Below are 22,921 nucleotides of genomic sequence, written 5' to 3'. Positions count from 1 at the left end.
CCTATATAAGGTGCACTTCCCCCTAGGCCGACCTATGATATTCTCGGCCTGCCGCGGACTGCCATGGTCATCTGGAACACGGACAACTTGACCAGCCAGTGGGACTCCTTATAGCGCTAAGCTTAAGTGTATACCCGCGATAGGATGCCCCGGGCGTCCACCCTGTTGTAAGCATTGCTAGATATATGGCAAGCATTGGGAACTGTATTGATGTGTTGATGTGGCGCCTAGAGAGTGAGGCGGATAGCGGTGGAAAAGGGGAAGGTGGAAGTGTAAAGTGGAATGCGGCGGAAGGCGGTAGCGATGGGCGTTGTGAGCGAAAAATCACCAGCATGTCACTGGCATGGGGGAAGTTTGCAGGACGTGGATTGCAGACATGTTTGTCGTATAGATAGTGTGCAGCTGTCAAATGGGAAAGTGGCATCGGAATCGAACCCAGGACCATTTATTCCCGAGTTAGAAATGCAACCTCTATTGCCACGCAGGGACGTTCGGAAGGATTGGTAAAACAAAGCTTTATAACTGTGTCGGATGGTGTCTTTCACATAAATAACGTAGCACCTTACGACTGTACGGTACATGTGTGCTTGAGATGACGTGCGATATAAGAGACACAAATTAAGAGCGTAGTGATTTAGCGATTAACAGAGTGCACAAACGAGAATGTAAATCGGAAAGGGAAGCTGCTGACGGGCGTTATTAACACGGTCGCATCATTATAGACAGAGATCAAGGACTCGCGCAAAATATCAGCTTTAAAATATGTTTGTGAAGAAGAGTAACGCATCCCGTCGCGATGGCATGCAGTAGTTATATAGGGCGCTCGACTGCTGTGCCCCGCCGTGGCCGAGGGATGCAAGTGTGCTGTACGATGTCAGAGCACGTTAAAGAACCCCAAGTGGTATAAATTTCCGGAGTCCTCCACTACGGCGTCTCTCATAGCCTTAATCGCTTTCGGATGTTAAACACCATAAACTAAACCAGACCAGACCAGACCTGAAGATTAACGCGCCGCGCCGCGCCGCCCACACGTCGCTCGAGGCGAAGTCGTCAGCGGCCGCGCCGACACGCGCAAGAGCTAGTGGATGATTAAGTCCCATATGAAGGCTGGTTTCGGGGCTGATATATACAGTGCGCTCAAACTGTACATACATAGAAACATGCCTCTAAAATTTTTACCTAACCTCATTGCAAGACAAAATTAACTGGAGAGTTGTATGGGCTCAAATTTCGCATTGCCGAATTCGTAATTGTCAGTTAATTTTTTCTTACGTTTTACTTTGAAAGAAAGTAGCCCACTTGTCGTTAGTCTACGGAAATCTATCGTTAAAGACCAGTTTCAGTTTGTCCTCGGAGTAGCTTCAATAAGTATTTCCAAAACCGCAGCTCCACCGTCGAGGCCGCCCCTGTGCCCCGGAGACAAGGATGCGCTTCTGATCAATGTCGGCGGGCAGCGTTTTGAAACAACAAAGTAAGTATTCTTTGCCGATGCATCTTACATGCGGATGTGGATAAATGCTGAAAGCACTGCTCACCATCGTACCGGGTAACTCACCTGAGGCATCAGCGCGCACACGCTGCCCAACTAGCACAATTATTGAAATTTGTAAGATGAACATTTTGTACAATCCCCTGCACGCTCAAGAACGTCGGAGCTCCTGGGCGGGAATTGGTGCCTCTCAGTGCTTGCGCCTGGGTACGAGACCATGTACGGCGGCTACAGAGCACCCGCTATCACCACCGGCCCCAAACACACCACGCACCATGGTCTCGGACGCAGCGGCAAGTGCTGAGAGGAAATAATGTTTTTCCGTGCGCTCGAACATTCTTGTTAATCATACAGACAAGGACATTCAACTATGGGCCGTCCAGCAGGCCCGGGGTGCGCTCGAAAAGCACAAGCCTCACAACCCACCAGAAACGGGCCAAATGAGGTAGCGCAGAGTAGGGCTTAACCCCGGGTAGACGCTGTCACAACGCTTTAACCCGTCGTTTGCCGGCTCCCTAATAAAGTTATACATGCATGCATGCATGCATGCATGCATGCATGCATGCATGCATACATACATACATACATACATACATACATACATACATACATACATACATACATACATACATACATACATACATACATACATACATACATACATACATACATACATACATACATACATACATACATACATACATACATACATACATACATACATACATACATACATACATACATACATACATACAAGGTCTCATTTTAAATAAATGAGCCGGAATAGCCATCGCTGTGTTTGGTTTGCACGTGTCTCCTATAAGTACCTCTGTCCAATTTATCGCTCTGTTTGCCTCATGATGAAGAATCGGTTGTCTAATTTTGTGGCCGTTTCGTTTTAGTATTTAACTCCCCTTCGACTCACCTATTGAGGACAAGAAGCATGGCTGGTCCATTATAGGAGGTATTGAAGTGACGCCACGGGCGCCATTTTGTGGTACAGTGCATTAGCTGAGAGGAAATAATGTTTTCCCATATGCGCTCGAGCGTTCGTGTTATGCCGCGGCCTTTCGCCGTGCTCCGCGCACCACAAAATGGCTGTCGCTGTGACATAAGTGCATACTCCCTGTGTTACTTGACGCAGTTGCTTCCTCCGCCCCGTGTACTCTTTTAATTAGGCGAGGCACACCCCTATTCACAATGTATCCACTTATATATATTTATACTATACACTGAAAAAAGACACGGTTCTCTTGTATGTCCATTGCTAGACGAATACCATCGTGATATCCAGCAGAATAGTTGTACTTCGCATTTCAGCCAAGGAATATACATGCGCAATAAGCGATGAATAGAAAGCGTTAATGGCGTGTCGTGCGCAGTTGAGGGCTCAAACTGTCCACGTGCACGGTCAGTTTTGTGATTATTTGTGAGATAATAAAGTTTAAAAATAACATGTACGCGAACAAAGGTCCGCAACAGGAGCCGCGGAAGGGAGTCGTTAACACTGGCGTGCCAAATTTTGAAATTTGCTCTCGGCATACTGCAGTTTATATCCCCTGGAGCAGAGAGAGTGCTATGCAGCGTATACTGTTTTTCATGTTCATACTGGGTTCCCTCACTGTTCAGTTTACAGCTGACTATGCCGCAAAAAAAAAAAAAAAATCAAATTAACTTCACAATGCATGCATGCATCTGAGTAGTTATCCCTAGTTTTATCCTCTTTGCACATTCAGAAAACATCAAAATTAGCTAAACCCATGCTACGGTCACCTTTCCTTAAAAACTATCTCAGATCTTTTTTTCTTCTTCTTCTTCTTCTTCTCTGCAATGAAATGACCATTAGGGCTTGGATGTTTTCTACAGGAGGGTACGACTGTGTCTGCTAAGTTGTTGCTGCTATGAATTCCTTCTGCAAGCATCATGGCCTCGCGCTCTCAAAGCTTGACTCGACTCTTCACTCTTGTTTTCCATCTTGGAGATCTGCACCGCATTTCTTTTTCTTTCTCTGTCCGCAAAGGGGAGCTCTGTTTCGCCAACAGCCTCGTTCGATGCTCGGCTGCCTGTACAGTCAGAATGCGGACGGGGGCCTGTGCCTGAAGGAGAGAGATGCCTGCGGAGCCTACCTGGTCGACCGCTGTCCGACGTACTTCGCGCCGCTCCTCGAATGCCTGCACGGTGGAGAGCTCCGAGTCGACGAAAGTATTTCACCGCTTGGCAAGTACCAGTCTATTCGAAGTCCTACTTCTGAGGTTGCTTTTACCGTAAGAAACAGATGGAGGTTGACACCCTAGAAATATTTCCAGACGATATCGTCTGGACAGTCATCGGGCTGCTGCGCGAGAAATAGACGTTTCAGTCTCTACGCCACCTTGTCGTTCAATAAGCTGCGAACAGACTAAACAGATAGAAATACGTGTAATTAGTAACTTCACTCGGGCTAGATATATATTTTGCTTTTTCGATTGCTCCTCATCGTCTTCTGTTCGAGGTAACGTCACAGCGCGGGTGTCACACGGGCGGTTAAGAGGACTCTACATCATAAGGCTCTGTCTGCGTTGTCAGACTACAGTGGCTAAGCCACTGTAGTATATATGGTCACGTAGTCGGCGCTGGGTAAATGGAGCTCCCACTCGGGTGACTTCATTGCATTGCACCACTTCATTTTTTCTTCTGGTGTAAATAATAAAAAAAGGGCAAAACTATACGACTTTTACTTTCTTGTCACTTTCTTTTTTTTTTAATCTCACAGTAGTCATTTCAGCGACCGCATACCCCAAAGCATGAGAACACCCCGCATAACGTCATGCGTCAAGTCGCTATTCTTGCTGCGATGCCAGGAAAAATATTAGAAGCAAACTTTTCCACTATACCGATCAACATGCACGTAACACTATGTTTTTATCTTATTATATCCTACACCTGCCTCACAACTGATGTGTCCCAGAATCCCGCATTGTCACCGAGCGTGAGTGACCTCAATACATTCGACCCAGTCAGCGTGTCTTGTAACGAGTTCTCGGCAATAGCGGTTACACAAACTCCAAGAAACCAATGACAATCGCTGTAAAACGAACGTCGAATGTTACTTCCGGTTGTTTCGTTCTTACCCTGTATGAGCTCAAGGGAAATACTTTGCTCCACTTTTCAGGCGTTCTACAGGAGGCAAAATTTTTTGGTGCGGACTGGCTGATACCAGAACTGGAAGAAATGTGCAAGGTACGGCATACAATAAATCAGAGCTATATATGCGCCACGCACCACACTGGTGCCACGAGGTCATAGAGAATGAAGTTATTATAGAGTTATAAAAAAGGGTTTAAGTGCTCATTCTTTGCTGCAAAACGCGTTCGACTTGGCAAAATCTGCTGCATCACAATACTGGCTTTTCCTAACGACTAGACAGATGAGTTTACTGATCGGAAAGGTAGAGAGGTCGGCTTGAAAATGCTACTCTGCGCCGATCAAGAGGGAGAGGAGAAGAGAGTCGTGGTGTGTAGCGATGTGGTGAGAATGTGGGTGGAGTGTGATGAGGTTTGGTAAAAAATTTATACCGGCACATTAGTTCGCCTCGTGTTTTCAGAAGAACAACGCAACTTATAGACAAGGACGGATTAAGACACACACGGACAGGCCCTGATTTACGTAAATTACGTAAATCAGGACCTGTCCGTAAGTTGCGCTGTCCTCGTAAGTCCGCACCTGTGTTTGTGTTTCTTCCTTCACGGTCCTTGTCTAAGTCACGTCTCCTCCTTGAAAATGGCATACCAACTCGCCCAAGCATCAGTTCTACCGAAGACGGGTCGTTCAACGAGTGGGAAAATTAACTCCCGCATTGCCTAGAGTGCTTCGGCTACCACAGCGATCACAACGGCCGCCTACCCCAAGACTGCCTCCGGCATGGAGGTAGGAAACAACTTAGGAGAGGCCCTTGCCATTCCCAATGCATTGGAGAAAGTGTGGCGGAAGTGACGTCAAAATTTAGGGTTAGCCAAATCGGGCCATTAGCAACGGCGACGCTGTTGCTATGAAAACTCGAGCCACTAGCAACAGCGTTGCTAAGGGCCCTAGGTACGTGAGCGTCGCGGAGAGAGAAAATGCGGAGGGTGATGGAGGAGGAGAGACGTTGCAGCGCCCGGTCGCGGGGCGGCCTCGCCAGCTTCAAAAAAAAAAAAAAAAACCATGACGTCAGGGCCTCTCCTAAGTTCTTTCCTTCCTCCATGGCCTCCAGTCAACTTATTACGAGGTCGGATGATGAACGTCTGAGCGCAGAGAGTGAACAAGAACAGGGAAAAAAGATTCCCTATCATAAGAGTGTTCACAGCAACAAAATGTGTGTTCTGCATATATGTTTGCATGTTTCGCCGTTGTCTTCAGTAGTTTGAATGTGCCGACTTTGCCAAAAGTAACAAAGCATCAGGTTTCGCTTGTCGTGAAACCCTCATAACAAAATAAGGCCTTGAAAAGTGAGGGCAAAGGTTCTCCTTACCCTATATGCATACATGCACACTGAGAATCTTAACATGCGACAGGCGACGTCAACTCATTTTGAATACGCTGCTGTAAACCGGTAAAACTTCCGCAGCACCTCGTGTGTACGTGAGTTGTACAGACTAATGAAATCGCACTCGTTTGCAGTCACAAAAATAAAGGTGGGTGCACTGAACCGCGAGTGTAACGAGACAAAATATAGCGCGGAAAGAGCGTACGGGTTTATATAATTTTTATTATTATTATTTTTTTTTGTGAGGTACAAGCCCGAAAAGATACCAGGAAATTGGGTTTGTCTCCTCCGACAACAACGTAGAAGGGCACTTTAGCAGCAGTTCTCACCCAAGATCTCTTTCAGAATGCACTCTGCAATAGTATATATAAAAAACAATTGCGATACTCTACAGGGTGCCTTCCACTGAATTGTTGCAATCTATGTCTCCAACAGCAAGAAAAGCTTGGTGTAAGGGGCCGTGTCCATCTGACCCGACAGGACATTGTCCGAGTCTTGATCAAGACGCAAGTGTCTGAGATCTGCTTTCAGGTACGCCCAAGGCATCGTACATTTGTTTTTCTGTCAGTTAATCGTATTCCTAAAGTGTACGTTACTGCGTGCGGATGATGACTTGACTAGCGCACACTTGTGCGTGCGTGCGTGCGTGTGTGTTACGGAAGTAGCTCTTCAGAATAGCGAGACAAACAACTATAAGGCAGCCTAAAGTATAGGAAACCGGAAGTAAGTTCGAGCAAATATGACATAATAAATAACACAAAAGTGTGACAGCACAGATTCGGTTACAGAAATTCCCGTACATGTGCATGTCAGTTGGCTGAACTGCCGACTGTGGCTCATTTCATTTACGCCGTCAGCACTCGGCGTGGCAGGGCTTCGTGCTTTGTTCACTCAGTATATAACGGCTTCTTGTGCATGTGCTAGCTCCAGTATGAAGGGGAAGAGCCGTCGGCGCGCAATAACGAACTGGCTGTGTTATTACTAATGGTGAAAATGTATTGTAGACATAGATATCTAGTCAAGAGAAAAGCTGTTTAGAACAAAGGAAAAAGCGTCTCTTCATTCGCGCTTACGGAGTAGTTATTTACTAAATGGGGGCAATATAGCTCTTTCATACCGAAACTATGCGTCGGCGCCATAATAGAAATAAGTTAAAAAAAAAACAGCAGTTGCTAACTATGGACAGTGGTACGCGGCATGTGTGATACTCCGTAGAACAGTAACCAGAATCAGATTTTTTTTATGATGGTTAGCGTTTTATTTAGGCAACCAGAAAACCGTAAACAGCGGACTGCTTCCTGCCACAAAGGAATTATGTTGCTCAAATATGTAGGGGAGTCGGTAGAGCCACTGCCCCGGAAAGGCGATGGTGCCAGGTTCGATCCCGGATCAGGACGAATTTTTCTTCAACTACGAAGTTTCTGAGAAAGCTGTACAGCTTTCCTTTGTAGCCGTATGGCTGCGGTCGGGTGGATGTCAATGAGTAATTACTCTCTTATTAGAGGAATTGTGTGTGGCAGTTACTGCTGACTTGAGTTGTATCTAGTGGCACGGGCAGAGGCATATTATTTTATATATTTTTTTTTTTGGTAGCCTCACCATAATATATGTATACTTATGGCAGCCTGTTATACCTAGTGGCATGGACAGAGGCATATTATTTCACATATATATATTTGGTAGTTGTTGTTGTGGCTGTAGGAAGAAGGAAAAGAAAACGCACGGGCCTGCTACTGGCTCTGTAGCTGAGCCACCTCCGCTGCCTCGTAGCCTCACCATAATATATATGCATACTTATGGCAACAATGATCGGAGGACAACGGCCGACTAAATGGCAAGCTAAGCGTCATATAATTTGCGATTTCGTTCGGCTGTTGAACCGAATGCCGTCGGCTTCGTAGTATAGTAGCAGTTGTAGTGCGTGTTGGAGATAATCGGGGGCTGCGTAAAAAGTCGTATCATGAGGATTTGTGGTTCTAGTGATTTATGATTGATTGGTGCGTGGTAGACGATGACGAGTTTATAAAATCCCTATAATTAATTGATTAACTTATTAATTAACGAAAGGAAAAAGAAGAGAAAGGGAAAGACGCGCGCCGCAACAACAGCCGTCGTCCGCCACCGAAGCAGTGGCGGGTGCAATGACGGCCTACAACAGATAAAATTCGGTGGCTGGCTAGCCCCCGCCGCAAGCGGCGTTGACCTACCGCCCCAGCCCCGTAGGGCCAGGAACTGCCACCCTTCACCACCTCCGCGACGTCAGCGCACGTTAATCCCCAATTACTCTGTAGCCCTCCACTACGACTGCTCTTTCTCTCTGTCCACTCTAACTCCCACCCTCCTCCAACACCACCTAGATGGTGTTGCCTTCTCCCTTCCCTTACGGCGCGGTTCAGGTGTCCACAGAAACAATTGTGACAGATACTGCGCCTTTCCCTTCATGTGAACCAATTATTAATTGATTGATTGATCGAATGTCCTTTATTGAATGGGAAGGCTCATGGCCATGGATAGGAATTATTATTCCCTTGAGGTGCAATCTCCCTTTAGTCTACGCCTCCCTTCCCTTAAGGTGCTGTTTAGGTGTGCACAAAAAAAGGGATATACTGCGCCTTTCCTTTCCTCTAAACCAATTTACTATGCCGGAGTACCCGGGTTCGAACCCGACCTCGGCGGCTGCGTTTCGATGGAGGCGAAACGGAGTGGCGGCCGTGTGCTGTGCGATGTCAGTGCACGTTAAAGAACCCCAGGTGGTCGAAATTTCCGGAGACCTCCACTGCGGCGTCTCTCATAGCCTTAGTCGCTTTGGGACGTTAAATCCCACAAACCAAACCAAACCAAACCAAACCAAACCAAACCATTTCTTATTATTATTAGGTTTCAAACGTGTGAGAATGCTCACAATAAAAAGAAATATTCCTGATGCCAATTAAGAAAACGTAGAGTGCATAACTTATCAACTAACTAACTGAAACAAATAAAAAATAATTGAAGAAATAATTGATCGAAATAAAGAAAGATTGAAAAGGAGGTTCAAAGTTGACAAAAGGCTCAGAATGAGGAGCGATGCTTGATAGTGCTAATTAAGAAATGTAGTGTTTAATTGATCATATAGTTGAACTAATTGAAAAATGAAACATTGGGAAAAGGAGCATAAAAAGGTGTCAATTTTCAGAATGGAAAGGCTGTTTGCTAATGAAAAACATCGTCCGTACGTGTCGTTCGAGCTTATCGATGACGTCATTGCACGGCAGGCTGCAAAATATTATATAAAAATAAAAATCAGAAAACGTCATCCATGTCTGCGAAACGCTATCGCGTCATAGCCTTAACGGCATAGCTTGTGTGTCCCCCTAATTTAGTTTTCAACGCTGTCAATAAATCAATTATTAATGCCAATGAAGTGCCTGGAAAAAGATGCTAAACCTGCGCCTGATTTTGTCCTAGGGCGAATACTTGGTGGGTGTCGACTTATCCCGACTGAACCTGCGGCGTGTCGACTTCAAGCGGGCCGACCTGCGCCACTGCCGCTTCGAGTTCTCCGATCTGTCCCATGCTGACCTCGAGGTGAGCGCCGGATACATGCGGTGGGAAGCTGGCCATTTGGCATGTCTGATCTCTGCTGTCTCTCTGCGCTTATGAAGACAAAGGCACTCGCACTCATTTATCTGCATTATGGCAGCTATATTTAACGCTTGCTTTTTGTACGTACAGTCAGTCCACTAAAATATTAACTGGAATGGCGTTTGGCAGTAAACATAGAGAGAAGCAAGATGAACTAGCTCAACATCAGCATGCCGGCCAATGCAGTAAGCGTACGCTAAGAACATAAAGATAACAGTCAGAAAGATAGCATCAATAAGCATTACTGGTGCACAAATATACGAGGCGGCATTCATATGAAAAATCGACTACATCGATTGATTACTCATTGAACAGATTGCTGTCGAAAATAATTGAAATGATAGTGATAAAATATGGCATTAGAATGAGGGTATAAGACGGGCTGGTATTTAACAGTGTCTAAACATTTTCTAAAAATATTTAATGCAATGCTGCTAGTTTAATATAGAAGGATGAAATGTGTTTTGCTTAGTCATTACAAGAAGCAAAGGGCACAGGAGACGTCCGACATTGAGCTTGAGAGGAAAGTGCTTTTTGTCGCGCACGACGGATGGAAAAGTACATAGACGGTGCTATGAAAATAATTTAAAAGGAAACTAACTAACAAAATCAACGCAGTAGATGATTGCTGAATTGAACGTCCATTATTGAGTAGGAAGGCTCATGGCCATGGAGCGTACGAATATGTCTAAAACAGCAGCCTATACGCTAAGAACATAAAGATAACAAAGCCAGAAAGATAGCATAACAATAAGCATTACTGGTGCACAAATATACGAGGCGGCATTTATATGAAAAATCGACTACATTAATGATTACTCATTAGGCAGATTGCTGTCGCGGAAAACAATTGAAATGATAGTGATAAAATATGGCATTAGAATGAGGTTATAAGACGGGTTAGTCTAAACATTTTATAAAAATATTTAATGCAATGCTGCTAGTTTATATAGAAGGATGAAAGGTGTTTTACTTAGTCATTGCAAGAAGCAAAGGGCACATGAGACGTCCGACATTGAGCTTGAGAGCGAAGTGCTTTTTGTCGCGCACGACGGATGGAAAAGTACATAGACGGTGCTATGAAAATAATTTAAAAGAAAACCAACCAACAAAATCAACGCAGTAGATGATTGATTGATTGATTGATTGAACGTCCTTTATTGAAATCCCTTTCGTTAACCGCCAGGGTGCTTGTTTGCTTGGAGCAAAGATGGCGCGAGCCAACCTTGAGGGTGCCGACCTCAGCTGGTGCAGAATGGGAGACCCAGACGGCACCGCCGAGGACAGCGCCGACCTCCGAGGTGACTCCATCCTCAATTGAATAGCACAGCTTCGCAGTTGCTTTACTCGACGCGAGATTTGCCAGATCTTTTATCGTCATCCACAGCCGGCCCCGCCGGGGTGGTGCAGGGGTAAGACGCCCGACTACTGTGTCGGAGATCCCGGGTTCGAACCCGACCGCGGCGGCTGCGTTTCGATGGAGGTGAAACGAAGTGGCGTCCGTGTGCTGTGCGATGTCAGCGCTGTTGTTGTTGTGGCTGTAGGAAGAAGGAAAAGAAAACGCACGGGCCTGCTACTGGCTCTGTAGCTGAGCCACCTCCGCTGCCTCGTGCGGACAGAAGAAAACATAGACAAGAAAGGAAAAAGAAGAGAGAGAGAGAGAAAGACGCTCGCCGCAACAGCCGTCGTCCACCACCGAAGCAGTGGCGGGTGCAATGACGGCCTACAAAAGATAAAATTCGGTGGCTGGCTAGCCCCCGCCGCAATCGGCGTTGACATACCGTCCCATCCCCGTAGGGCCAGAAACTGCCACCCTTCACCACCTCGCGGGGATGGGACGGTATGTCAACGCCGATTGCGGCGGGGGCTAGCCAGCCACCGAATTTTATCTTTTGTAGGCCGTCATTGCACCCGCCACTGCTTCGGTGGTGGACGACGGCTGTTGCGGCGAGCGTCTTTCTCTCTCTCTCTCTCTCTCTTCTTTTTCCTTTCTTGTCTATGTTTTCTTCTGTCCGCACGAGGCAGCGGAGGTGGCTCAGCTACAGAGCCAGTAGCAGGCCCGTGCGTTTTCTTACCCTTCACCACCTCGCGTGCCCCGCCGGGGTGGTGCAGTGGTAAGACGCCCGACTACTGTGCCGGAGTTCCCGGGTTCGAACCCGACCTCGGCGGCTGCGTTTCGATGGAGGCGAAACGAAGAGGCGTCCGTGTGTTGTGCGATGTCAGCGCACGTTAAAGATCCCCAGGTGGTCGAAATTACTCCGTAGCCCTCCACTACGGCTCCTCTTTCTCTCTTTCCACTTTCATTCCCACCCTCCTCCCTTCCCTTACGGCGCGGTTCGGGTGTCCACAGAGCAAGTGTGACAGTTACTGCGCCTTTCCCTTCCTGTGAACCAATTTATTTAACCACCTCGCTCAATGTCAGCGCACGTTAAAGATCCCCAGGTGGTCGAATTACTCCGTAGACCTCCACTATGGCTCCCCTTTCCCTCTTGCTACTTTAACCCCGTCTTCCTCCCTTCCCTTACGGCGCGGTTCAGGTATCCACAGAGACGTACGTGTGATAGATACTGCGCCTTTCTCTTCCTGCGAACCAATTATTATCATTCATCCACAGCCGATTTCATTACATTAATATCGGTGCGCAAGGTTCTGGTGCTACGTCCCTGCAGAATTGTCGTCGTCACTGCACCCGGGCACCTGCTTACCCCGTTCGATTTATTTCCCTTCAACTAGTATCAGTATAGTCTTAAAAAAGGCAGCTATGATTTTTTTTACCATTGTGCGTTCGTAATGCCATCACATATATATTTTATATCACCCTCCCTACTGTACCAAAGCCGTTTTTCCAGTACGAAGTATAAGTACTTTAAAAGAGAAAAAAATGATGAGAAAAGTAGGTTTCGGCCAACCTTTGACGTCGCGCCATACAAAGCTATGAAGTCACTAGTATGGCCGCAAAAACAACCATGCGCACTTTAATTAGCCAAACTGACGATCGTAAGTGAAAGCTGGGCTCAGTATTCTTCTGAAAATACCGAAAGCAAGGCAAATCCTGCAGCAAATTATAGACAGTCACGTGCATCCAGTTACGTCACGCGTCCAAGGTTACTCGTAAAAATCTCCCCGACTGATGCCCCGAACTGTAAATTTTAACATTCATTTGCACTACAACATAACGTTGCAGCGCTACGAAGTTTCGTACAAGTGACCAGAAAATTCAGGAGAACGTCCCGTGAGAGTTTCGGTGAAATCCGAAGAGGTTGAAAAAACATCGAAGCTGCCCTTAATCCATGGAGGAAGGAAACAACTTGGGAGAGGCCCTTGCCATTCCCAATGCATTGGAGAAAGTGTGGCGGAAGTGACGTCAAAATTTAGGGTTAGCCAAGTCGGGCCATTAGCAACGGCGACGTGTTGCTATGAAAACTCGGGCCACTAGCAACAGCGTTGCTAAGGGCCCTAGGTACGTGAGCGTTGCGGAGAAAGGGTAAAGGAGGAGGAGAGACGTTGCAGCGTCCGGTCGCGGCGCGGCCGCGCCGGCTTCAAAAAAATGACGTCAGGGCCTCTCCTAAGCTTGCCTTCCTCCATGCCTTAATCTTTGCCGGGACACATATCATTCCCTCGTATCAAGGCGAAAGCCTTTAATGGCTCATGATCCCACAGCGTGTCCGCAGTGTCCGTCCGTGCATGCATCCGCGAGAAGTGTTCAATTCATCGCGAGATTCCGCGGGGCACCGCGAGATAGTGACGCCATCGAATGACGTTATCGGTCATGACCGGATGTGACGCCATGGCCGGTTGTGACGTCATCATGCATGACGTCACGTCCGGCGTCCGTGCTGCGCCATTCATTTGGCGCTTCCTCGAACGCTGCACCACACAGCAAACAGAAGCAGACGCAGTAAAGCAGGAATCAGCGGTGTTTCAAGCTTTCGCTGCATCGCACTTTGGTGGTCCAAAGTGCCCCTTAGAATTTTTAGTCCTCTGAGCAAAAAGGTTTGTTAAATTATCCCCGTAACCGCCTTTTCTATAAACGGCTGAACTAGTTCTCCTTTCTCGCTTCGTCGTCATTTTTTTTTTGCTGGCAAGTTCCTCGGACGAGTATGCTGCCTGTGCAACAGCGACGTATGCTTCCCGCTCGATCGATGGACATTGGAGTAAGTGTTCGCACGGCGAAAAGAACCAGCCTCTTCCCCCTCCCCTTCCGCTGCCATGGTCCGCGGATCATCACGGGAGAAAGAGAAAACATCGTGGACGTGATTGCGAAATCAAATGGAAAATATGTTCTGTTGAAGATATGAGGTTTGGGGATCAACTTGCAATCGGTGGTCTCATTGCACAGAGCGGATGGGAAGGGAAGGAAAGCGTAGCAGAGGCCAGCCGAGGGTCATTTAATATTGTGGCAGATGGGCTGAACCTTGCGCATGGATAATCGAAGATCACTGTAGTACGTTCTTTATTCGCGCAGATAGCCCAAGATAGCTAATAATAATGGTGATGAGCTTGCTTAGAGTGACTGCAAAATGGAGTAAAAAGGAAACGTGGTACCGGCAAAAAAAAAAAAAAAACAGCATTTTTTCTTCATTGAGGAAAACGGCTATTAGACCAACCCCGCCGATATATACCATTTATATTTGAAAGCCATGCATAGCTGCAGTAACCCCAACATATTCATGGTCAGTTATCATCATTAGTCTATAAAGAATTATGATAAGCCAGTTGCCATTTCAAGCCAGTAACACCGCGAGGAAAGCTCCGGCCACTACATAGCCTCAACAAGGCCTTAACGTGTTTTAAACAAGATAGCTGCTTGGTCGGCACATTAAGCGGCCCGGGTGCTTATCGGCGATTCTGTTATTTGGGGACTGTCATGAAAACTTGGATATGTCTTTTAGTTATAATAAGGTGGCATACTGAAGTAAGGCAACCGGTGAACGAGGAAGGTTGCGGGATGTCTCTGCAGGTTTTGACCCCATTAAAGGCAGTTAAGCAGTAAGAATATTGTTTTACTGAATATGAGCAGTATATAGGAGAGTGTGGCGTTGCTCAGATGCTTGCGAAAACTGAGGAAGTGAGAAACTGTGGTTGGCCTACATTTAGGGCTTTGTCGCCTGGCGTCCTTAACACCCCTGTGTTCTCAGTGTGCGTCACTGTGTACTCATTACATACCTTAGAATGACGCAAATGGAGTTGCGATTCGCTTGTTTGGCATATGCTATGCGAAACGCCCAACAAATGAGCATTGCCGCTAGCAAGAGTATCTCAATAAGTGAGCCAGGCTGCCTGTTCCTCATACATGTACGTCGTTATTGGTCGCTGCAGGGGCGAACCTTAAGGAAGCCAAGCTGGACAACAGCGTCTTATATGGCGTCAATCTACGCGATGCGAAACTCCAGAATGCAAGTCTGAGGCGATGCGACCTTCGCCGCGCAGCTCTCGGAGGCACAGATATCACGGTGCGTGAAGCTCATTTGCTTTTCCTTCATTCTGCAGTTTAGTTTATGAGGTTTAACGTCCGCGTGCTGTATGATATGTCAGTGCACGTAAAAGATCTCCAGGTGGTTGAAATTACTCCGAAGGCCTCCACTACGGCACCTCATTCTTTTTTTCCGCTTTTACTACCACCTTCCTTCACTTCCGGCGCGGTTCGGGTGTCCGCAGAACAAGTGTGACAGATACTGCGCCTTTCCTTTCCTGTGAACCAATTGTTATTATTATTATTATTATTGTGACAGACACAGCGCCTTTCCTTTTCTGTGGACCAATTATTATTATTATTATTATTCGACTACCTGGGGTTTTTTACGTATATCGTACAACATCGCACAGCACACGGACACCACTCGATTTCGCCTCCACCGGAACGCGCAGTCCTTGGGTAAATATATCCCTTTTGCTGACACATTAGTTTGCCAGTGCGACAGTTAAACCTACAAGTGTATCGGTAGTATGCTATTTCCTCTCATCTAATGTTTTGTCTCGGAACTCTTGTTCTGGATGGTAACTAGTATTCTACGATATATGCAATAGCTCCCTTTATAAAGGCATCCGCGCGTTCTTTTAGCGTTTGACCCCAATATGATCAGGCGAGAAAATCTTAAACCTAACCTGACCTCAAGCATTCCTTTAACTGGTATTTAGCCCGGCTCAAATCCACAGCAAAGGTTGTACAAGTAGAAATGTTCTTCACTGGCTGGAGAAACCGAATATAGGAACTGGCTTTCAAGAGCGCTCAGATGAATGGTCAGAAATGAAGCGACAATACAACTTTTATCTTTTTCAGGTTTGTGACCTTCAAGGGGCCCACCTGGGTGGAGTAGATCTTAGGCCCTAATGACGTGCCTGCAAAGCGCATCCTGTTCAACACATCCTCCGTGGCACTAAAAATTCGGCAGAATGACTTTTTCCGTCACTCACTGTGCATTGACACTGGTAGTATGTACGAATACACTGCAGCTCACTCGCAGGTCCCTCGGCGAATTGAACAATCCAACTTCTCTGCTTTGCCTTGTCAGATGGAGGGGAGGGTGCACTGCGTGCAGCCCTCCTGTGAGGGTACAGACCTCAGCCAACAACCATCATCCTACGGCAACCCACCGTAAGGCCCCCCTGCACCACAGGGGTGGGGAGGTTTTTGTTTGGGGAGCAGGCGTTATGCCAGCCAAGGGGCTCATGCAATCTGGATTCGCTCCGCCCGGGGCGGGTTCGCAGTGCCAGTGCACCGCGCTCCTGCAACGCCCCGGCGGATCAAAGCCTGACGCGAGCAAGAATCCTAATAGCAGACTTCTATTCTTCGATTTTCTTCTTTGAGTATGATCATTGGGTGTCCGCGCGGTGCCGGATCACAGTAAACTAAAGCTAAGAGTTTTAGCCTACCGCGATACGCCACCACGCGTTCATTCATTCATAAACCTTTATTTATCAGGATGGCCTGAGGTCTAGAGACGCGTTCCACTGCGCATGCCCAGATCTCCTTGATGCCACCAGATGGCGCCACATAGCCCTGCCGCGTCGGTACTAATCAGCTTGTGCGCGCCCCGCCCACGCGCGGTAGAGGGTCACGGTAAGCTAAATCAATTACTAGAGAGATTTAGCACACCGTGATCCGCGATCCGCTACCGTGGTCCGCCAACGCGCATGCCCAGATCCCTTTGGCGCCGATAGATGGCGCCACATAGACCTGCCGCATCGGAACCAATCAGCGTGAGCGCCCCGCCCACGAGCGGTAGAGGGTCACGGTGGCGGAATGCTACTACCGCGGGCTCCGCTACTAAGATATGGGAGGGTGATTGAGTGCAGCCTTGCAGGTCCCTCGGATCTCTAGACACTGTCTATAGGTCACTCAATGTTCGTACGGTATGGTTTTAAAACGGGGCATTACAACTGTTTTCAATCCTGGAAACTTTTCGACACATACATTACAGCCCTCCTCACAAGCATGCCACTGGCCGGTGACGAGATGACAGAAGTCATTCATTTACATCTACCCAGATTAAACTACCCCTAACTAGTGATGGTAAACTTTCGCGATTTTTTACAGCTGTGCCGTAAAACAATAGGGTGGACGAGGAAGAAACCGAGAAATAGACCATTCGTGAAAGGGCGCTTGATCCTTAGCTCAAGTTGTGATGGAGTGCTGCCAGCCTAAGTCAGAATTGAGCAATGCGGCCTGCCAGCCGCATTGCTGGAGTGCTGCCAGCAGGCCCTCCTTCGGTTTGCCACCAAGATTTAGTGTCTAACAACATTAACATCTCCAGTCAACCTTGGTTCCTGGCAAATACTGATTCAATTTCGGGCTATGTTGACCGTTTTATGCCATCGCCAAGAATGTTGGGAGGCTGAAAACTTCTCCACTTGTGGCCAATATTTTGAAATTAACTTGCGATAAAACAGCTTTAGGGACCCATAGAAAGCAATTGATGCACACCAAATTTACTATTAGCTACTTTTCATTCTTCATAAAAGCTTTGAGGTAAATGCTGTGCCCAATCCATCATCATCCATTATAGCCGCTGTTTGTGCCCATTGCTTTGAGCCCCTGCTATATCAATGCATCTCTTAATGCAGCTTCAGTAATAAACTTGCTTGTTTCTGCCATTTTAGCAGTTCCTTGCCGGAGCAAAACCTGGGAAAGCAGCAAGCTTTCATTGGCACTGCAAACCAATCCACTGCAAGAAACTTTCTTCCTAGATTTTCGCTACTGCCCAGGTACCTTTTCTAGGGGGAAGCTGCTGCAAAAACTCCTCCAAATGCATGTGTTGCTAATGGACATTTGTTTGGAGCCATTTTTCTGGACTCCCTAGCAAGCACATTACGTGCTGTGGGAAAAAGCAACGAGGCTTGAACTGGTGTACATCGGCCGCTTCGTTTATTCAACCAGTATACATATGTTGAGGACACACAGAAGATAGAAAAAGAAACGACTGCTTCTCCACATCTCGCTTCACTTGTTTCTGTTTCGTAACAAGAGATTCATTGTGTATTGTCCACGTGACATCTGGGGAAACAGTTAAAAGAGGCTAAATCAAAGCTCAACACGCACACACCACTCGCGATGGCAAGGGTTTTTCAGCTCCACACACTTCGCAAGGTGGTAGCAGGTGGGCTTCGGAAGCCTGCGGCCGAATAGAACTAAAGGTTTCATATTTTCCACAAGATTCTCACCGAACCTTAATACTTTTGGTCAGATCTCTGCTGATCTGAAGTTCACATTAGGGAAAACTAGCAAGTGCTCTTGTTACCAAGATGCTCGCAACCAATCTATTAAAAAAAAAAATAAACATGAAGCACTTGGGAGCAATACTACACGACAGGCAAGCAATGCAATACAAGCAATTTTGTACTTCACCAAACACCACATTGTTACCGCCCGTATTCTAACTAAATGCAGAGGCACACGCAAACTTCTGAAACTAAAATCTAATAGCTGTGTAAAGTATGACTAAAATTACAGGAGAATAATTAGAAAGGCTGTGCCCATGAAAAATGCAAACCCTCGATGTAAAAACAAAATCAAGTGGGAGAACTTTCTAGCATAATCTCAATTAATAGAAGAAAGACTGCAACAGACACTCTTGAGGTAGACAAACTAGGACGCTTTTGAACAAAACAAAAAGCTCAACAGAAATGTGGCGAGGGAACAGCCAAACTTTCAACCTGAAACCACTTTTCCTTAACTTCCGAAATCTTGGTGTTCTTGGAAACACAGAACAGCTGCAAGGGCTAACAAGAAGCCGTGGCATTAGGCCTTGCCGACAGGAGAAGGAACACAAATGCGAATAAGAAACACGTGAAAGCTGAACATGAAGACTCTTCTACAAACATGCAACTACGGCAAAGGGCATAAGAAAAAAAATTCAGCTGCCGTTCACTTCCACAGTAAACAGGGGTGCGCAAAAGAGAAGCCCGAAGTGAGACAAACATGGCCAACGCAAGCATGAAAGATTTGCAGCAAGTGAAAGCTGCATTACAGAACTGTCCATTTCACTACTGTTTTTTAAGGTACACAAAAACACACGACCAAGACAAATTTTGCAGTTACTAGACTTGAGAGTGACGGGAGTCCACCAAAAGCACGCTAGCAAGAAAATGTTCAGCATTACAAGCCATGCTGCTTGAGGCATTATAAAGTTTGAAAATAAAAGAAACAAAGCCGGTAAATTGCTACAGAAGAAAGGTTGTCATGTGTTTCCCAAGGAAAGTTTGTGCCCACTATGCCAGAGAGGCCGAAATTATGTTCACGGGGCCACAAAATCTCGACACTTCACGCCCCACCAGCTGCTTTGAAGAATCTTCCGGCATGAACATTTAATGGAGAGCAGATGAAAGCCACGCAGCACAAAGCCGGGACTGAAGAGCAGCGTTAACGGTAGGAATGAAACGGTAACGACACGTACAGCTGTCGTCAAAATGCGAATGTACAAGCCGAGGAGCATGCACGAACTGGGGGAGCAGGCACGGCTAGCATCAGACTGAAGCGGGTTGAAGGGAGGTGGACAGGAAGAACTAGCAAACGCTATTGTGTCAGGCAGGTGGACCCAGTACGATTGATCCCACCTCCTTTCTCAAAGAGTGGCATTATCAAAAAACACAGGTGATGCGCAGAGTTATAATAGATGCTCCAGGTAAGCAGAGCTTGGACAGGGAGAGAGAGAGAGAGTGGAGTGCGATTTGAGAGAGAAGGGGGCCGTCTCAAAGAAATGCCATGGCCACTTACGCCATGACACGGCCGACTGATGCTGCATTAAACAAAAACGTTTGCTGCTCATATAACTAGTTCAGCATGAAGCCGAAAAGAGCTAATTAATATGCAATTCCATTGTGCATGCTGTTAGGATCCCCCCCCCCCCCCCCAAAAAAAAGCAGCAAATACACCCAGTCTTTCTCCATAGACAAATGACGCCCATTAGAACTCCCCCTTCAGAAACAAGGAAAATGTAAGCAAATTTACATACGTCGTATAAAGGTGTGCACTTTAATTCAATCAGCCCACATATACACTCCACTGCAGAGTTAGGGTTCAACAGGTTTCTGAATTAGAGAAAGGATTGGCCGAGTCACTAGGACAGTGCGGGACAATAAATATGTACAACAGGGCAAAAAAGAAAAAAGAAAAGCAAGGGAGAAAAAAAAAAAAAGCCTATGGCTGCCCGTTGCCGTGCGACGACCTTAGAGTATTTTTTTTTTTCTTTGGCGACATGACTGACTGCCCCAAGCACCCATCTCGGAAACAAACTTGCACTATCTATTAGCGAGTGGAAGTGCGACTTGGTAGAGTTCAGTAGGCAGTCCCCCCGTTTGCAGAGTACGTTCACAGGCTGTGCTTTGTAGACTATTTGCGACAGCACACTCTTCAAAGCCACAAAGACGACCCTCCCCCACATAACTACCAAGGCTCAATTCAAGACCTGCTTAAAGAAAGCTGACGACGCTCCTGTCACTTCCGTGCAGTTGGCAACAGAAGCAGTGAGATCTGGTATGTAAACAGACGATTACCTGCAATCGTTCAGCAGCAGTTTGGAGCTCTGTCCCGTGTAGTTTGCGCGTGTCAAATCAATGCCTCGCAAGTTCAGTAGAGCCATCTGTGCTCTCATACCAGAACAAATAACACTGAACCAGTACCATCACGAATTTCAGCTAGTCTACAAACAGCTTTCAGCATTTTTCAGGATGAACAAGCAATGCTTACAATGCTTAATATCCATAACAAGATAATGCATTAGATGGCAAACATCGCTTTTTTCTTCATCACTGTTTTTATTTGTACTCCCTCCCTACAGCGTTGGTGGCGTGCTCACTTTCCTAGAGCACAATTTTCAAGAACACAAAAAGGTTTTCGTCAACTCTACATGTCAAGCGACCAAAGACAAACAATGACAGCAAAGAACGACTTCTTTCACAGAAGCAAAACAGGATGCACCGACTTGCTCCAAACAAGGTGAAAGGTTGGTTGGTGGGGTTTAACGATTGCTTTGACACCTCTACAAGGTGAAAGGAGGGAGGCTCGTACAGGAAGATATGCGCACATTGTGCAGCAAGAACAGAAGGTCAAGTGGGCACATGCTGGGCAACTAATCATACAAACAGTCTATTCTGGGCATCCGCTTCTTCACGTTTTGCATTTCGGCAATGCGCCGTAAGATGCTGCACGCAGAAGTGGTGGTGACCTGAATTGCAACGCGAAAAAAAAAAAAAAGACTGCACAAAACACAAATGCTAAAAACGCCCCTTGGCAACAACGCAAACATAAAAGGGAAAAAAAAAAAAGTTGATAAACGAAAGGCCGACGCAGCTAAGAGAAAGGGGGATCTAACCAAGATACATACAGAGAGTATGCAAATGACGATGCAAATTGTTAAAAAAAAAAGAAAAATGACGAAAACGCTGACTCTTGCTTGCTTGAAAGAAAAATTTAAATTACACACCACTGCTGTAGTTGCTGCTCAACAGTGATGAGAATATGCACGTGTGAGAACATGCAGCCAGACACCAAAGTGTGACAGGAAAATAAAAATAACCCGAGACTGTCCATTAACGATGCTGAGGCTGGCAGGGAAGAGAGTGACACAGTGTTGGGAGGGCAAGGGAGGTGTATGCGCGCACATGCACGCAAGCCACAAATGCCAACAAGAGGATACGCACGGCCAACAAATATGCTATCTGCGCGTACCAACTAGGAGGCCGCCTAGTGGCGACTGCCAAAGCACATACAAAAAAAGGGAAAAATTAAGGAAAAAAGAAAAAAAGCAGTGAAGGAGACTGGTGGGAAACAAACGAGAAACCTCCTCTTGCACATGAAAAGTGCTGACGCTAAGCATGAAGAAAACTCGATGCCAAGAGTAACGGGAGCTCACAAAGGCAGCTGACAGTGAGAGAGAGAGGTCCCAAAAACGTCCCCCGAAGATGAAAATGAAGAGATGCGGTTCCAAGGCCAGTGAAAAAGCCCATTCCAGTTCAATCTTCTCTCTTCTTCAATAGAGAGAGGAAAAGAAAAGAAAATCTGACTGAGAAGCACGGCAGTGAAAAACGAGAGTTCCCACGTAGTTCCCCTCCCCTCCCTCATCCGTGCTTTCTTCCCTTTGCAGCGAGTAAGAACAAGACGCGAACATAGGGGAGAACAGAAAGAAAGCGAATGAAAAATGAGACAGGGGGAGGAGTGACGAAGGTGGCGGCGGAGCTCGACATCACGCTGGTCGTCGCCGGCAACGATGAGGCCATTCCTTCTCCTCCTCTTGCCCCCTCCTTTCTCTCGCAGTCGTCTCTCTCCCCACCCGACGTAGCTGCTCCTTGGGGCGACACCTTCAGTAGGGAGTGAAGCGATTGTAGCCACTCCTGTAGACCGCCGTCTGCACAGATCGAACAAACCAATCACGGCCGTCAGCAGAGGCCCAGCGCACAAACATTGGCATGTTGCAAAAATACTTCAGGAATGCAATTAAATTTCTTATTCCCAAAACATATACAAATGCAACCACCATAAGGAATAGTAGAACTACCTTTTAATCCCTTCTGAAGTCTAATGAGATTTAACTTTTAGCAAAAAAATGTTTTGACACAAGGAAGTTGGTACGCTGGTCACAGAGCCCACATCCTTCACGTTACGCAGTGTATACACTATTCCACACAAGCAAACTGGTCTTTACAAGTCTGAGCCAGAATGTTTTGCCCACTTTAAAGGTAAGATTTACTTTTGCAAAAATATCGCAGCAGGGAAGTTCATTGAAAATGTAAACTGCATTATAAATTACCAGAAAAAGTAACTATCATATTTTCGCAAACTAAGTACGCTGATCTTGTCGTGTCAGCTG

The 22,921-nt window shown here is 46.5% G+C and overlaps 2 protein-coding genes across 7 annotated transcripts in view; one reads left to right on the top strand and one right to left on the bottom strand.

Moving 5' to 3' along the window:
- The first annotated feature begins 3,540 nt into the window (after positions 1–3,540).
- On the top strand, positions 3,541–15,948 carry LOC146189619 (uncharacterized). Its single transcript, XM_084605307.1, has 7 exons — positions 3,541–3,706; positions 4,641–4,721; positions 6,463–6,524; positions 9,441–9,560; positions 10,804–10,918; positions 14,937–15,070; positions 15,898–15,948. The coding sequence occupies exons 1-7, from the start codon at positions 3,541–3,543 to the stop codon at positions 15,946–15,948; spliced, it is 729 nt and encodes a 242-aa protein (XP_084461433.1).
- A 5,160-nt stretch (positions 15,949–21,108) lies between these two features.
- The window catches only part of LOC146189617 (RNA binding protein fox-1 homolog 2-like), a 384,063-nt gene continuing 382,250 nt past the window's right edge, over positions 21,109–22,921 (bottom strand). For all 6 annotated transcript variants that reach the window (XM_084604382.1, XM_084604383.1, XM_084604384.1 and 3 more), the window contains one exon: positions 21,109–22,459. In XM_084604382.1, coding sequence (XP_084460508.1) covers positions 22,415–22,459 — 45 coding nt within the window. In that variant the 3' untranslated portion in view covers positions 21,109–22,414. The remainder of the gene's footprint in view (positions 22,460–22,921) is intronic.

Source organism: Amblyomma maculatum, chromosome 5 (assembly GCF_055883805.1).
Source record: "Amblyomma maculatum isolate TAMU_Amacu chromosome 5, ASM5588380v1, whole genome shotgun sequence".
Classification (NCBI taxonomy): domain Eukaryota; kingdom Metazoa; phylum Arthropoda; class Arachnida; order Ixodida; family Ixodidae; genus Amblyomma; species Amblyomma maculatum.
The sequence above is the reverse complement of the archived record's forward strand: the minus strand, read 5'-3'. Positions and strand labels throughout refer to the sequence as shown.